This window comes from Solea solea, chromosome 1 (assembly GCF_958295425.1).
Source record: "Solea solea chromosome 1, fSolSol10.1, whole genome shotgun sequence".
Classification (NCBI taxonomy): domain Eukaryota; kingdom Metazoa; phylum Chordata; class Actinopteri; order Pleuronectiformes; family Soleidae; genus Solea; species Solea solea.
Window position 1 is genome coordinate 14,008,323 of NC_081134.1, and position 17,787 is coordinate 14,026,109.

Below are 17,787 nucleotides of genomic sequence, written 5' to 3' on the forward strand. Positions count from 1 at the left end.
TCACCCCTGTAGCCTCAGTATCACAGGGACGTGTCGTCAGCCTGCTCCTGTATCGCTGCTGTCCCTTCATCCCCGGCTCTCATATTTCACCCTCCCCTGATGCACTTCCCCAAGGGGTGGTTGAGTTCTAGGTGGGTAAACATAAACCTTTGTGTCATGGGGGGGAGGGGGTTATTGTACTGGTGCTTAAGATTACAATACCTCTGTCTCTCTCTGCTCTCTCTTGCTCTTATTTTAAGCCCCCCCCCCTCCCTCAATCCAGCATAAGGTGCTGCTTGTTATCAAAGCAGTGTGGAGTGTCTCAGAGAGAGGCTGCTGCTGTGCACAGACCATTAGCAACTCCTGAGTGACAGAATGCGGAGGTTGAGGTGACACAGTGACGCTGCTATTGAGCAACAGGTGTCCTGAACCGTGAGATAATATTTGTGATTAAGAAATTGGGTAAAAGAAAAAAGAGGGGGGAGGGGGAAGCAGCAGGATAACCTGAGAATATCTTTTTTAAAAGCAGATATATTGACAATAGGCACTGAAAAGAAACATGTTGTCAAAAGCTATATTTGAATTGACTGTCTGAACAAGTGTATTTGATATTTTCCTTTTAATGTAGAGCAGAGATAGTTAATTAAAATCCCAAGAGGTCCAGATAGAGGAAAATTTCATTAAGCAAAATTCTGAAACATCATAATGACCAAGTGTAGTTGGTTAAGTGGTTAAATCCAATATGCTATATTCGCATTGGTGGCTATTAAAAGTCTAATATAATGAAATTTGCATTTTAAAAAAAATAAATAAAAATGAAATATACATAAAAGGTAAAAAGCCTACAAAATGAAAATGCACTATAGATGCACATGTGAAAATAATGTTATGGACTGGAATGAAAAGTTCAAATGATTTAAATTGAATTTGTTGACTAAAATGTCTCAAATCACACCATGTGAAATTACTTTTCTTTGATATTCAGTCCATTCTTCCTCCCTCCTCATACAGGCAGTGTGTGTCTTATGTTTTTTACACAGGGCTTACCTTCCATAATGCCAATGTATGATTTTAAATGCTGCTTTGTAATCAGGTAAATGTCAGGACTTTTCTCGTCACTTCTGCAAATATTTCACTATATAAATTGCTGAAAAAACAAATGCATTTAGGGAACTGAAAGAGCAGAGGGCTTTTACTCTGAAACTGGAACAGGACATTAGATGACAATGAAATATGTGCCACTTGTGGTAGAAATAGACGAGAGAGAGCTCTAACCTCAAGAAAAAAGCAGTGGGGCTTACTCGCTCACAAACTTGAAATACCCCTGAAAATCATGTATCACATGATCAGTGTGGCTGTCCCCGAATGAAAGGCAAGTCATTCTGCGATGCATTATGCTATGGTATATGCATCTCTATATATATCACTAGTATCATGGACCGCTACTGCCATAAAGCCTAGAAAAGCTGGGCCAGTTAAAATACAAATGCTCTGTCAAAATGTGGACATTATCAATGATTTATGGTAATAAGTCTCGGTCTAGGTCTAGGATAGGATTGCATCTGGGTCCAGATCTGGACAAAATATTGGATTCAGCTTTTTGGAACTTGAGCCGTACAAGGAAGAAAATGCTGCTGCATCAACTGTAACTGTTCTTTTTCTTGCAACTGACTCAGCTTAATGGTGATACGATACTAAATCTTTAAATAGAGTTCTGTAATATTGTCCACAAATGGATTGACTTGTTCCTGTTTTTGCGAGAAATTGAAAATGCAGCCATCCATGGAAAATATGTATGCGCCATGCTTGCCCATGGTTTTCATCTGTGCTCCATATGTTATGACTCCAAGCTTTAGTGTGATGATGTGTGTTACACATGGTTTAATGGAGCCCATAGTGGCAATGTAAGACCTTATGTCATACCTTGGTTATAAGCTCCTGTCTCGGCGTTGGTTGTCGTACAGCTTGTTGACTTTAGCTTGAACTGCATCCTCACTACGTGCAGCAACTTTCTTTTGCTGCATACTATGCCCAACGTGACCCCCGCTTGTGTGTCCTCATGTGTTAGACAGAGCTCTGTCAGGCTTAAAGCAAGTGCTGCAACATTCATGAGCGTATGCCACCCTGTGCCTGGACAGCAGTGACCCGTAGCTGTCAACAGTGTATCCTTGAATGTGATGGCACAGGCTGTGCTGAGGACACGCTAGCACGGGGAAGGTGGGTGGGACCAAGGAATGGGTTTGCCTGTTTGGGGCTGAAGAGGAAGCTATGACTGGTGAATATGACACCGATATTAAAGGAGCCACAAATGTGGTCCATTTTTGGAATTTCCCTTTTCATTTTTTAATCATCGTATGGGGAAGTCAGAGAGAAATATCAGTGACGGAGCAACACGTCTTTGTGTTGCTATACCTGCATGCCTAAGCTGGATGGAGAGGTCGTGTTGTGAGTAAGCAGGGCCACAAGTGAGGAATCCTAGGACGGACGCATGAAACATTCACACAGAAAATCTGCACGGAAGAAAAAAAGGTAGAGGATTTGAGAGTGTGGATGGCAGCCAGGGATCCAGAAACCTGCTGTAATATACTTAGGGGAAGGAGCTTTGAAGGAAGATTAGCAGTATAAACTAAGACATTTCAGTTTAGCTGAGACATTCCTTGCTCTCTGAAACATTAAAAAATGCGCACACATACACACTCACACACACACACACACACACCCACAGTTAAAACCTTTGTACTTATAATCTGTGTGAGAGAGAGAGGGCAAGCAAGACAGAGATACATTACATAACTGGGCACCGTGGCTCTCCCGCCTATTTACTATCACACAGCAGTAACTCGGTTCACACGTGTGCAGGCTTGCCGTATATTGTGTGTGGAAATGTGGCCGCCCATTTTCTGTTTTTCTCACGCATTCATGACCTACTGGTTATTCATTATTTCCCATCATGGAATAGTCATCCTCTTCCGGACCAGTGAACAAGTTCATCATGCATTTTAAGTCAGTCTTCATTGAACAGCGTTACATAAACACTGGGTTTGACGGAGAGTACATCTGACAGTTTGCATGCATTGTATTAAAACACACACACACACCGCAGCTGACAGACGCGTCACAGTCTTTTTAAGTTTTTTTTTTTAAAGCTTAAGCGTGAAATGAGTCTGCAGCTCTATGATGTAAGGTCTTGTCACAAAACGCGTCTGCTTCGGTAAATAGACCTCGCTGCTCTCTTATCGTCTCTGCCGATGTAACGTTACCACATGCATGCTTTTAGTTAGGTCGCTCGCTGTAAATGTTATATCTCAAAGTTGATCTCTGAGCAGGCTGAGACACAGTGTCTGACAAAGCAAACACAATACAGTTCTGGGTGTTTTGGTAACACCAGGGTGTGGGTGAAAAGGCTAAAAGTCCCAGAGCTCACATTTAAATGACATCACTGAGGGCAGGAACACACAGGCAGCACATCCTGGGCCTAAGAGGACATGACAGTTGTGCAGCTTAGTCATACATGTGGTTCCTCTTGAACATGACTAGGGATGGCTGCTCAGTCTAGATGATGTCATGAGAATATGTGCACGGCACACACTATTCGCAGTTTGCACATGCACTGGTTCACTGAATCCAGTCAAGTACGGAGCACATCATTTATATTCAGTGTTTGAAGTTTCCTTAAAGTCCCCTTGAGATAATGTGGCCAAGGTGTGCTATTTGTCTATTTATCCGTTCTACTTACAGCTAATGGGGTATGCTAATGGTTAATGTGCTAATGGTTAATGTGCTCCTCTCCTTATCTAATAGCAATGTGATACTTTTCCCTGCATTGTGTTTAATGTAATTAACTATCAAGTAGTGGCATTAAGTGGTTATTCTTTATGGAATTGTTTTTGCATTGATTGAACCAGACCAATTCATGACTTATCTTTGTAAAAAAAAAAAAAAGAAAAAAGATTTAAATCAAAACTTTTTTAATCAAGTCATGTTGTGGGTTATTTATTACCCTATGTGAATATTTGTTGCACAATTGGAGCATTATATATTTTTAAATGAATGGTTATTGGTAGACGTAAATGTACCGGCACCAATGTGTTATACCTGAAAATAGTATGTTGAAATGGCATTTTGCTAACCCTACTCTCTATTTCCTTGCCCTTCTTTTCTTACCATAAAATAATTTACTTGGATTGCTGCATGTGTGCAACTATGGACTATTCATTTCACTCTGTTTTTCCCCCATGGCATTTTATTCATTTATTAGTACATGTTTTATTATTATAATTATACACATGCTCATTTAAAACATAATAAAATAGTCAATGTGGGAGCTCTGCTCACGTTCATGTAGCCTCACAGTCGTACTGAGATTTACACCCATCCACACACACATGTTATTTGCATGAGTACACACAGGCATTTTTGTCCACCATGGTGACAACATTTGCATTCACTTATACACAAACAAGTAGGTGAAAACAGTCTCCAGAGCCCCTGTGTATGTGTGTGTCTGTGTGCTCGGCTGATCACAGGCTCGTGTTTTCCAATGTAAGGTTTCGTAACACACACTCACACTCACACACGCACACACACACACACACACACACACACACACACACACACACACACACACACACACACACACACTTCTTACATAACAGCAGCAGGAGTGGAGCCGGGAGAGGAGAAGGGGGTGCACACACATCTATGTACGTCATCTTCCGATCCTTCCACTTACAGAGGGAATCGCTGGGGAAAATCTTAATTTTTTACTCACTGATGCTGACACCTTCCATTTAAAGCATCCATAATGCATCTCTCCTCGCTGTCCTCTGTAGCAGATTCTATTTTTGGAGGGATATTGATTGAATGGCACGGTGAAGCATGTGCACAATGCAGTGAGCGGTGTGAGGGACTATGCTGCCGATGGAAACGCTATTATGTCTTTCACTTACGGGTATATCAATCCTTAATTTAAATACATTCATAGCTGCACAGTGTGGTTTATTAAGCTCCTATGGGGCCTTATTTTATTGTAGTTTGTCATTCCAGCTGTCAAGTGTGAGTAATGAGTGACTTATTGTCACTTCTAGGTACGATATACACACGTTTTGCTTCTGCCCATGAATGCAGATTTACATCAGGTTAAAATAATCTGATATGTGAGGATGGGAAGTAGATTAGATGTTGTCCTCTCAGGTGTTAAGTCATATACGGAATTGAACACAGAGAAGAGCTAGTGGGTCAAATTCAAGTAAAAAGAAAAGATAATTCAGCATTACAGAGCACTACAAATCCTCTTCAGTTCATCCCCTTTTGTTTTTATGCATTCATACACTGCCCCTATAGGCAGTGGGTGGTAATGCTCTGACCTAATAGCTGGAGTTGTACAATGCCTCTAATAGCAGTGGGGTGTTTAGTTCCCTTCTCCCCAGGGACAAAGGGTAATAATGGTTTGATGGGGAAGATATTGCAGGCTGTGACCTCATTTGGATTCAGGATGTGTTTCACCGGACTGAAAGTGAAGGTCTTGTATAGTGTGTGCCTGTGCATGTGTGTGTGTGTTTCTGTTTGATTGTGTCCTTCCTGGTGACACGTTTAAGAGAGATGAGCTATCAGAAATTGAGGGCGTCCATCAAGCCATTAATTATCCACTCTGCGCTCTCTGCGGGGATGGATGGGTGGATTTGTCATGGTCACTCGGGCCATAGCGGCTGTATTTTCCCAGAGTTTCCTGGGTCAAAGGACACAATGCTGGTATCACCAGCTGATAGCTGTGGAGGTTGGGGGTTAAGACGCAACACCTCAGCTGAGCTTTTTAAGCTGGAAGATACTTGGTGATGACTGACAATGGACAGGAGCACAAAGCAGAGTCTCTCTCAGCGTTTACAAAGAGTGGAAGGACTCCTGGTGTATGTTCATATACTGTTGATAGATTAAAAAAAAGGAGACGTTAACAGACTTTTTTACAAACATTCACCGATCTCAAAGGCATCACAACCTAATCATGTTTAATGGTTTCAATAATTGATCAGCTAACAAATGCAAGCTGCATTGTGGATTATTAAATAAATGATCATCCACCTAATCAAGTGCTCGTGGAGCTGTCCAAACACTGCACACACACACACAGCTGTTTCACAGTTGGCTGACACCTTTGAGGTGACATTGCATGAATTAAAAAACTATAAATAATATGGACACTATGGTCGGGGTCGTTCTGTCACAAATGTTATGATGGCAGGGGAAAGACATTAGAGAATCTCTGGATGTGTTACAGTTCGTCATTGGGGCCCGTGAACATCTGTTACTAAACTTTATGGAAATTCAAACATTAATTCTTGAGACGTTTTACTCAAGACCAGAAATGTGTTGCTGTGGGAAACGTCAGTGGACTTCATCTGGAGAACGTCGCTCATTAGTAGTTTTGACATCTCAGTATGGACCATCTTGAAAGCCACACTTTACATTATTTACATGACGGAGCTCCCAAAAATGCTGGTTCTGTGGGGATATAAAAAGCAGATATGAATAGAAAAACCTTTGTGAATTCTTATTTACCCTGTCTTCTTTAACACAAAAGGACTGCTTGACAAATTTCACACGGTAACGTCTCGTCAGTCCCAGAGGCAGAGGCGTCCGCTGCTCCTCCGTGGGCCCATTTATGTGAGCACATGTGGCAACTTTTAAAAGGATGTTTATACGATTAAGAGGCTGCTAATTAAGGATCACGCATGTCGGAACGTGTGAAGCTAAACGGCGCTACTGAAATACTCCCATCACCACATGTCGTGTTCACAGTTCTGCACATGCATCCTTGTGTGAGGTGCAGGGAAGTAAAGTGGGAGGGGGAGTGGGGGGAGTATTGGGGATCGTGGTGGAACATATATACTGTAGGTGAGTGCAGCAAGCAGCCTGTCACCCGTGATGGCCTTTGCCACCTTCCAGCAAGGCTCGTCAACTGCTGCCTGAGCAGACAGTTGGCTTAACACAGCCTGTCACTTTGGATCTGGGTAATCACCACAAGTCATCCCCGAAGACTGGGAGAGACGGGGAGGAGAGATGGAGAAGCAAGTAAATGAGTGGAGCGATTTGGGCTTCAAGACATATCTGATCAGATATGGGAAGCATATCCTTCCCTCACCTGCAGCCCCACACCTTTAAATGGATGAATTTGAACAGGAGGATAGTGCAGTTACTGTAATAGCCTTACATCTACTTCTATTTCTCTTCTCCACCAGCTTCCCTCAACACCTGTTAGCTCTTTACAAGTTAGTATCTCTAACACTTGATGACTGTGTTTTTATAATTGCTGCCTAATGAATAATGAACTTTCAATTTCATTCATTTATTTCAATCCCAACATCCTCTGCTGTTGTGGGGATGAGACATGTATCTCAAATCCACTCTCTGGAAATGTGTAAAAAAAAAGTGAAGTGGCCCTTTAAATGCTTTCATAGTTGAGATAAATCCTAAGAGCTGAACATTTAAAAGAAAAGAACTGGTAGTGGTGATAAAACAACCCACTATGGTGGCTTAGAAGTATTTATAGGTCCTACAATCTTCCCATCACATCTGTCACCGCCTATAGAATACGGAAGAGTGCTGCTACGCATGCTCTGCTGAGACTTAATGTGGGTCATCGATGCCCTACGGTACGCCATGCCCAGTAGTGGAGGTGTGCTGATGTCAGGTTGCATTTACTAGGTCAGGGTGATTAACCAGGGACGCATCCTTGTTGTCGTTAGTGAGAAGACCTAGAGGAAAGAAACATTGATCCGGTAAATCTAAGATGAATGGAGAGAGGTCAACCTTGGGTGCAGATAACAGTGATGCAAAACAGGGCCAGAAGGGCATCCAACCAAGGGTGGTAGTTAGAGGGAACACCAGCTGTGAATAGTAATATTAATAGTAGTTTCTTTTGCTGATAAAGCCCCAAAAACCCTGAGGTTTAATCACAATATATTATAATAATGGTACAATAAAATAACAGCTTAATATTTCATTACTTTAAGCAGTAAGCTACAACACTGCTAATGCTGCTAACAACAAACAAACTACTACTTTGGAGCAAACTTGCAGGATGTCTGTGAGGAGACGACAATGGTACCTTCTCAGGTGGGGGAAAGGTTTTGTTGTGTATGCTGTGCGTCCTGGTTGGCATCAACTGTGCCGGAAATATTCTACAGACTTAGGCTTCCGCCATCACTTCTGTTGCCGTCGGCTCCACTTTTTCTGCTTTCACTTCCAGCTTCACCTTCTCCCAAGGCAGCTCAAACTGTGGCTCAAAACAGGAAGTGCTTGTGTCCTGCAGGCCGATACATGTGTTTTTTTGTCTGTGTGTTATTGAGTCAATGAATCCAAGGCGTGTCATCGTCGTTGTCGTGAAGTTTATTACGATTCCCTTTCGAGATCGTTTTCTTTGACCTGACCTATTTGGACGTGTGCTCTTTGTGTTTTATCTCCCTGAAGAAATATTAGTATTCAGCGAGCGCTACTTGCTGACAGTCACTAGCAGCTGTTACACATCTGCACGCTTATACATGGATAATACAGTAATGAGTGTTTCTGGGGCTTAGAGTCCTCGGAAATTGCCTCGGATCTTGTTGTAGCAGGACACTGAAATCTTTATGGTAAATTTTTTTACCATATTACAGAATTAATGCCACATTTACCATTCAATGAAACTGACTTATTTTAATGTCTAAAAACCAAGCATTTCACAGCACGTACAATACATTGATGTGGAATCACTGATCTTGCCTTTATGTTGTTGAAGAGATAGTTTTCACCATTGAAAGTGAGATTAGTAATAGAAGGTTTTGTCTCATTGGTTCAGTGTGTGTGTGTGTGTGTGTGTGTGAGAAAGCAGTAGGGGTGCACACACATGGGTATAGGGACCGATTGTAGAGGGGAAACTGCTTTTCCTGAGCTTAGGGGAAAAAGGAAGGAAGTCCTCTCCAGTAACCAACACAAACACACACTGTATTACTCCTGCTCCTGCATGCAGTAGGTCCAGGAATAGCCGATGACTTGACTTCTGCACATGAACACACCCACCTTGCTGGGCCCCATCTATTATTTTTAAATTCTCATTTTATGCATCTCCCACAGATTATGGGATGCACCGCAATGACTAACATCATGGCTGCCCAAAATATTCCTCGTGTAGGTGGCCAGCGGTTCATACATTTGGAATGTAACTGTCTGTTATAACTTCCTTCCCCTGCTGTAAGGTCACCACGAGATCCCGCTTGTCTCTGCTCCATACAGGATGCTCACGTGGGAGTCCCACCCATCTCCCAGCTTCCTCCACTGCGCATTCCCATGGTTAGACTGACACGCTTGCCTCCGTCCAGTCATCCCACATCCACGAGAGATAGTCGTAAAACTACAACATCCTTTCCCAACTTCTCTTATCACAAAAGCAGTCCACTCAGGCCCGATTTGTTCCCGCTCTGGAAGAGAAAAAAAACAACCCTTTTGCCGTTTTTGGTCCATGAATATTAAGGATGCACATAATATGAAGATGGTTAATCACTGTCAGTCAACGTGTGTGTGTGTGTGTGTATGGGTGTCAGCAAGGGGGACGAGTAGGAGGAGGAGCATGGTGTGAGTATTTGTGCCTATGCTTGTGTGGGAGAGAGCACGTTCCAACAAAAGACCTAAAAATAGTAGGACTATGCCCATGTGACATATTGAGGCTAAAAGCTTGTGAATAATTTGTCTAATGCAACACAAACCCCCTTCCTAAGCTCAGTCATGAAAATATGTTCCTGCTGCTTTGCTCTGCCAGCCAGTGCAGTTGGAACGGGGGGGAATCAGTCTGTTCAGTCATCCCAGTTGGTTTGTCTGTCTGGTAGCAAGATATCACGTGGATTTGGATGCAATTCGGTGGCTCCGATAGCTCATCTAAGGATTGATTTAATTTACTGATTTTACCTCTTCTTTAGGTTAGGCAGATTCATTAATTCTAGTAGCACTTTGCATATCTAAACCAACAGATAATTGCATCACGTTCCCCATCATTCCCGTTTCACCCTGGTCGTAGCCTTCAGTTATTAAAACTCCAATGGACATTTTTTTGCATCTTAATTAATCACTGTATGTGCAGCTTATTATAGAAGAAGGTCCAAAATAGCCCTTACTTTAAAAGTGTAAGATATCTCCGGAACCAGACAGCCACGAATCAAAGTGATTTCAACTTTTTTGTCGATGTAGTTTCTGTAGAAATAATGTCTTATACATGGTGGTTTTAGGGTCTCGTGTGTGGTACAGTACAGTAAGCAGCGATACTCTTTCTCCAGAAAGCATAAGTAATACATTTTGTGTGCCCAGACCCTAATTATTAAAAGCTTTCTACAGCCCTCCTGCTCTAACATATGGCCTCTAGCTTTGTGTGCTTTCTTTATGCTGTAAGCATACCAGCACAACTCACCCTTGCCGTCAAATTAACATTTAACAACAGTGCGACACTCAGCGTTTAATCAGAGCAAATATCCTCTCGCAAACAGGCGTATTGATTGTTCAGGGAAGGTCGACGTAATCGCCGTTGTGTGTACCTGGTAGTTCAAACCTTTAAAATAAAATGTGTACGTATGTGCCACATCAGTTCACATTGGTCAGCTTGTTGTTCTCGCTCTCACTCTGCTGAGTGTGTTGGATGAAAGCGGGGCTCAGTACAGACGGCATGTGAAAAAACTGAATTATTTAAAGTCATGAGAGCGAGAGTACGCTTGCACTTGTTTGCCCTACTGAATCTTTCTTCCTCAGCGCTTCAGTCTGTGTGCGTGTAGTAAAGTGACATGTGTGATGCCGGCTCAAGGCGACACATTTGGGACTTTATTCCATCTCGCTGTGTGTAGTCACAGAGACAGACTGATGTGGTTGTGAAAAGGGAGAGCCAGTATAGTGGGACGCAACGCCATCCACGCCGTTCTTACACACGCTCCATGTCACGCCTCGGATTCCGTCATGTGAAATCGCGCTCCTGGGTGGCAGCATGTTTGTTCGCTCAGTGTATACAAGCATAGGCAGTCTCCTTTACAGCAACATAGCCGGGGCGTGTTCGTAGAAGAGCATTTGTAGTGGAGTGAAATAGGTGTGAAAGAGCAAGAGGGATGCAGCCAATTTATAGCAGGCCGTGGCACACGTAGAGACATTTTCTAATGCCATCTGTCGCTTGGAAAGGAACTTTTTCGTCAAAACCAAGCCATGAATCTCTTCAGCTGAATGGGAGAAAAAAAAACTGGGGAGATTAAACATGCTCCAAGCTAAAAAAAAAAAGCACAAAACTATAGATAGACTGGAGAAAGCAAAAGCCAGGCAGCCGGACAGATACAAGTGAAATGACAGGGGGGGAGGAGGACAGCACATGCCAGCCTGGGGAGGTTTTTTTTGCGGAGGTGGAAGTAGACACAAAGCAGGTGTATGTTTAGACAGAACGATAAAACAGCCTGGCTGACAGAACGCCTGATAAGCAGCCTGACTGTCAGGTTTGGCAGGCTAGTGATGAAGCAAGAGTACGGGGCACATGGAGGAGAGCAAGACAGATGGCTGAAAACCTAATACAGGCAACTCAGAGACTGTAAGAGCATGATGTAGACGCGGTGCACCTGCTTTTGAGTTATCGAGTTTGACACTTAAATGTCTCAATTCCGTGTGCGGAGTAGGACATCTAACAAATGTGATGGGGAACACATACTGACCACCGTGGGTGTATTTCTCATTTTTAAGCATAATGTAAAAAGCTCCGTTTTTGGTCCAGATGTTCCAGCAACCATTGAAGGAGTTGCCATGGAATTCTGTACAGATGTCATTGGTGCTCTGAGGATACATAGTTGTGATGTGTCTGAGTTGGTCTTGATTTAATCAATAAAATATCTGAACAGAACTTAAGTAATAGTTCCCTAATGGTCATTCAAATGGTCGGGATGCTCCCCTCACTTTCTGTAGTGCTACCATGAAGTTTGATATGGGTTTGGTAAATAATTTTTTTTAAATTAGTTTGCTTCTGAATGAATTGTAATAATATGGTCATTTGAATAATAAATATTCACATAATGTTTAGCTAATGCGATGAATGAAATGAATTAAATGTTATTCACTTCATTTAAACTTAAAACATACTCTTTTTACTCAACTAGCCTTCGACTGGCTCCTTTTTACGACACTCCGTGTTGTGTTTTATTTGTATGTATTTGCTTTCATTTTAAAGTTAAAACAGGGTTTTAACCTCTTGACTCTCGCCTTTTCCTAATTTATTCCACCCTGTGTTGTATTTTACTGTTTTAGGTGCTTTTTAAAATGTAATTTCATTATATTGTGAAGCACTTTGAGCTGCATTCCTTGTATGAAAGGTGCTATACAAATAAAGTTTATTATTATTATTGTTAATTTGATTACATTTTTGGTCTAGTACAAATTTTAGCAAGCATAGTATTGTCATTGTGAGCAAGTTAGGACACTGCTGTTAAAGTTAAACACAATTACTAATGTGGCGATGCATGGTCTCATCAACACTGCTAGTGTGGTTGTTGGCTCTTGGAGCTTTATTTTTTATTCTAAGCATAGTTCCAGTAGATGAAGGCTATGTCCATAAACACTTGATAGTTCACCTTGTGCTGCACTTACTGCTGCTGCTGCTGCTGTGCGGTGAGTGTAAGATGGAGCCTTTAATCATGTGCTTTTGTGTCTGTTGGGAAAAGTTCTGTGCCGACATTTGTCACCACTGTCATCTTTTTTCTGTTTCAGGGAAACCACAAAGCACTGAGAGCTCAGAGCGGGTCCAGCTGTCAGGGACATACAACGTTCGTAAAGGGAAGCTGCAGCTGCCAGTCAACCGCTGGACCAGACGGCAGGTCATTCTGTGCGGCACCTGCCTCATCGTCTCCTCTGTCAAGGAGAGCCAGACGGGGAAGATGCACATCCTGCCGCTCATTGGAGGAAAAGTACGTAAATGTTGCACAGCAGCAAGACATGACTTGCATCGCATAGACATTTTTTTTTTTTTTATCCTTCCTCACCTCATGCTTTTATGTAATTTATGCTTTGGATGATAAACTCCATCATCGTCATATCAGCAGAGAGTGACCTGACAAAGTGTAATTACCCTCTGCAAATGACTACTGCAGGGAAACATTTCACCTTCAACAACTGTTTGTCCTTTAGTTGCGAGACGACTTCCTGTTTTGTTCGTTGCAGCTCAAGGTCAAACAGAAATGATGCAAGCCAGTCTTAACGAAGTCAAAACGTGTTTTTTTTTTTTTGTCTTCTCATCGGAAGTCAAGACACGCTAAAATCCTTCGTTTTTATTAACGGATCCCTCTCACGTCCAAGTTGCTTTATTGTCCCTCTGTAAACCGCCTACGTAAAAATGAGCTTTTTATCTCTTTATAGCTTTATAGATCTGTATCTGTATTGCCACACAGGATTGCCTGATACAAACAAGACACCACACCTTAACACTTCTCACACATACACGCACACACACACATGACCTCTGCCCAACCATTCGTGCACAGCGTTCTCTTCAGTCCCCATAACTCGTCAGCCATTCATTCACAAAGTCCATGTGCCTAAGAGCTTGTGTGTGTGTGTGTGTGTCGAATAAAGCTATTTCACATAGTCATTCTTGCTGATGTCACGCACATGTCCATTACATGATCATGCGTGCCTCATATATTTTCACAAGTGTGCTTCCGCTTGACCGAAATTGTTCCCCCGCATCGCATTTCCTTCCGCAGAAGCCGATTCGTAAGTGAACTAATCTGTTGGGATGTCCATGTTTCAGCGTTTCCTCTTTCCTCTGTAGGCTCATGGGTTTTTGGCATTTAAATACACGTTTTTCAAACGCTAATGTCGCTCCTGTGTGTTGTGCGGCAGGTGGAGGAGGTGAAGAAGCACAATCACTGTTTGGCCTTCAGCTCGGCGGGTCCTCAGAGTCAAACGTACTACGTCAGCTTTGACAGCTTCACAGAGCACCTGCGCTGGCACAGACACGCTGCCAAGGTACCCCGTATGTGTGTGTGTGTGTGTGTGCGTGTGCACAAGACGCAGAGATAATTAGCATTATGCTCTCCATGATACTTCTGGGTCAACTGCATTGTCATATTACGCACGACTGAAGTATGAACATAGGGGAGCGTTTGAGCTAAGTGCAATGAAAAGGGCACATTTCACTGCTGTCCACTCTGTAGTGTACACAAGTGTCTCTGGGAGCATAAACACCACTCATGGCTCTCTCCCTCTCTCTCTCTTTTTTTTCTTTCTCTCATTTGAACTCAAGTAGGCCATAGCCAGAAACCCTTTTTCTAAATATTAACAGGGACATGCATGTCACCCGCACCCAGAGGGCCACTCAGAATAGGAGCTTGGAAAGAAGCAGCACGTGCCCCAGTGACAAGTGCTGAGCCTCAAGCCTCGCTCCCCTCCGAAAAAGGCTCAAGTTCACATGCTGTAGATGTAGATGAGGCCGGCGTTTGAATGCTGTTGTTTTATTGTATCTTGATCATTTGACTACCAAATGATCAAGGGTTAACGGCCCTGCACACCTGCAGTTTACTACCTTAGATGATGATGAAATGTTTGATTTTTAGGTCAGCTCCACTTTCCCCCGGGCTCTGCCTCAAAGAGATGAGCTATGGAATGACATTTGACCCATTAGATGCAGCTTACACACAGTAAACCAGTAGAGTTTTACATGGAGTTAATCCTATTAAACTCTTAACTTTTTTTTTTCCACTCTGCCCACTTTGATCCCCCACCTTCATCTAGATGGTGTCCCAGAGAATAAACTCGGTGGACCTGTCTTGCTGCAGCCTGGAGCAACTTCCGACCAACCTCTTCTACAGCCACGACCTCACCCATCTCAACCTCAAACACAATTTCCTGCCCACAGACCAGCGGCTGCAGCAGCTGCAGAGGTACGGTGCCATTGTAAATCTACAGTAAACACACCTGAGGATGAATTACAAGGAGACAAAGAGGAAGCAGGAAGAGGTGGATGGCGAGAAAGGAGAGCAGGGACGTGAGGAGGCATTATAGGTCGAGGAGATTGTTGTGCTGAGTGGGCAAGACGAGACTTGGGAAGGTTTTAGCGAAGCTTTGCATAATGTGGACACAATGGGAGATGGACTGCGCTGTTAAAAAGCAGCAGGTTGTGGCTGCCTCGTCTGGACAGGTGAAGTTTTTTGCCTATTGATGCCATTGATCTGAACCATCTAGACTGGACTGTGGTCATTGGCACATGGAGGAGTCCAAAAGGGCTAGCCAGGGCGGGCTGAGCTGTACCAGGCCAGGCCAAACAAGCTCAAAAGGTGAAAAGAGGTTGTTACTTCTGCAGGGAAGCTTTTAATATCCCCGGCCTCCCTCACTCTCTCTCTCTGTGGACACCATCTGCTGCATGCTCATCAGGGTCCCAGATTAAAGCCCACATCCAAGACTTAGTCAGCATGTGTATGTGTGTGTGTGCATAAACGTGCATTTACGCATGGCCGTCATTTTTTCTGAAGATTATTGCAAAAAGTTTATTTCTTTCCCCCATCTAAATGAATGTGAATCAGTTGTGTGAATATGATGCTCTAGTCTGTGTTTGCAGAGAAGACACAGAGAGAGAGAGAGAGAGAGCTTTCCTGTTTGAAAAAGTGGCTGCAGGCTACAGATCCGAAAGTCACGTTATATTGACAAATCTTGCTGGATTTTTTAGGTAAAGACAGACATTTTAAGGTTACGTTAAGGTTTTAGGAAAGGCAATTAGTTTTGATAAAGGATAGATCAAGTCGTCAGGACGTGTCAGTAACGAGAAGAGATGAGCAGCTGAAAAAGGGGAGTTTCGACGTAAGGAGAAATGCAGCAGAGTTGCCACATTATTCCAGATAGAGAGAGAGAGAGAGACTGAATTCAAAAGCTCTGGAGTAAATTAAAAAAAACGGTGCGGACTTTGTTAATGTGGGTGTGTGTGTGTGTGTGTTTTGGTGTGGAGAGTTGTGCGAGTGTTTGTTTGTTGCAGTATAAACAGTGGCCTTCCCTGACATTTAACATGGAGTCATAGTGCTTTGTATTTTTCCAAGAGCAGTGGAATGTGTCAACCTGCCACACGCCTCTCTCTCTCTCTCTCTCTCTCTCTATCCTTCTCTTTTCTCTGGCCACATACTAACTGGTGGCTGAACTGCCAATCAGATATGCATAATCAGTCGTCTGGGATACTAGCTCTCGCTCCCCCAGCATGCATCTCACTCCGAAACAGGGGTCAACACCCGCTTAGGGTAAAGACTGACGTTCCAATGCGTCCGATTGAATCTTTGGCCTGTTTATTTACATATGTATAGCATGTCAGTGACAGAGAGCAGACATAAGAATCGGGAAATGAGCGAGTGAAAGGGAACGGCAGAGGTCAGAGTTGTAGAAGAAAGACAGAATTTGAGATAAGGGGGTGTGGTTATTTAAGGCCAAGTGTATATTTTAAAGTCTCTTTAACCAATCTTTTGGCTTCCTAGGAGCGACAGCACAGTGGAAGAACAATACTGTCGTGCGGTGTTATCACTTGTCTGTCACATAATTAGCCAACATTTAGAGTTGTGTCGCTGTTCATTTCAAGACAGATCAAATTTGTGTAGAGGAAAATTAAAATAGTACCGCAACGTCAGACCAAAAAGGTTCCACGGAGCCACAGGGAACGCAGCGAGGAAGAATGAGCACGATGGGATAGAATGACAGAGCATGACACAGACACGGAGAGTCTGAGGGGGGTATGAGCATTACTCAGCAGTTTGCAGGGGGGTTTGTTTAATGGTGAAATGACATTTTCCCACACACTGCCTGCAGGAGTCACCCTCAGCTGGAATGATTTGGCCGTCCTAATCAATAGCCCTGACATCTTGTTTGCTCCCCCCCCCCCCCCCCCCGCTCCATCATGATGATGAACTACATGTGGTTGTGTGTGAGCAGCCCGTTTGTGCACATGGGTCGGAAACATCTGACATCTTGCCAATTTAGGCACCTGCTCCAGGCTTGCGGTGCTAATATGGTGTGCTGCCAGTGTCTGACTTGACATAGCTGCTCTATCTCTGCACATGATAAGTGATAGAGGGTTTAGTGTGTGTGTGTGTGTGTGCGTATTTGTGTGGATGGGTAAATAAGGCCAGAGCAAGTCCTTCCCACTGCTCCGCCCTCTTCCCTCGGTTCCCTCCCCACTGAGGGGCTAACCCCTCTGAAGGTCACCACACCAAATAGCAGTGGCCACCAGTGTTTGAATGAACAACACACACGTCACTGCCTTGCTTATTTGCTCAACAATCTAAGTAGTTGAAAGAAAGTCTTTGCTTAAGGGTGTGTCAAATTCACTGTAAGCTATTCTTGCTGCCATTTCCCATTCATATATTCATTCATATAGTCATGAATCTTCACTCTTACAGCTACGTCTCTGCCCTTCACTTCATGTTGTAGTTCATTGTTCTGTCGTGTTGCAGGTTTTCTCGCCTGCGAAGCCTCAACTTGTCCAACAACCACCTCGGTCAGTTTCCTCTGGCCATCTGTGACATACTCACCCTGACAGAGGTCAACCTCAGCTGTAACTACCTGGCCTCTGTCCCCGGCTCTGTGGGAGTTATGACCAAGTGAGTAACAACTGTTGATACAGACGCTGATTTGATGAGAAGCAACTTTAAATTCTCAGAGGGGTCCGAAGGTCTGCGGCCCGCATTGTGAGGGGGTCTTAGATTTCATTTCATCGGGATCTAAATCTCTGATAAACATACCGGGATCTGAAGTTCAGTTCCAATCAAAACACACCACAGCTGTTCTTCCTCTCGGTGT

General features: G+C 43.4%; 1 protein-coding gene across 1 annotated transcript in view; it reads left to right on the forward strand.

Moving 5' to 3' along the window:
- Positions 1 to 17,787, forward strand: part of phlpp1 (PH domain and leucine rich repeat protein phosphatase 1) — a 40,213-nt gene that overhangs the window by 12,521 nt on the left and 9,905 nt on the right. The window contains exons 2-5 of the mRNA XM_058631042.1: positions 12,727 to 12,923; positions 13,858 to 13,983; positions 14,749 to 14,897; positions 17,442 to 17,588. Coding sequence (XP_058487025.1) covers positions 12,727 to 12,923; positions 13,858 to 13,983; positions 14,749 to 14,897; positions 17,442 to 17,588 — 619 coding nt within the window. The remainder of the gene's footprint in view (positions 1 to 12,726; positions 12,924 to 13,857; positions 13,984 to 14,748; positions 14,898 to 17,441; positions 17,589 to 17,787) is intronic.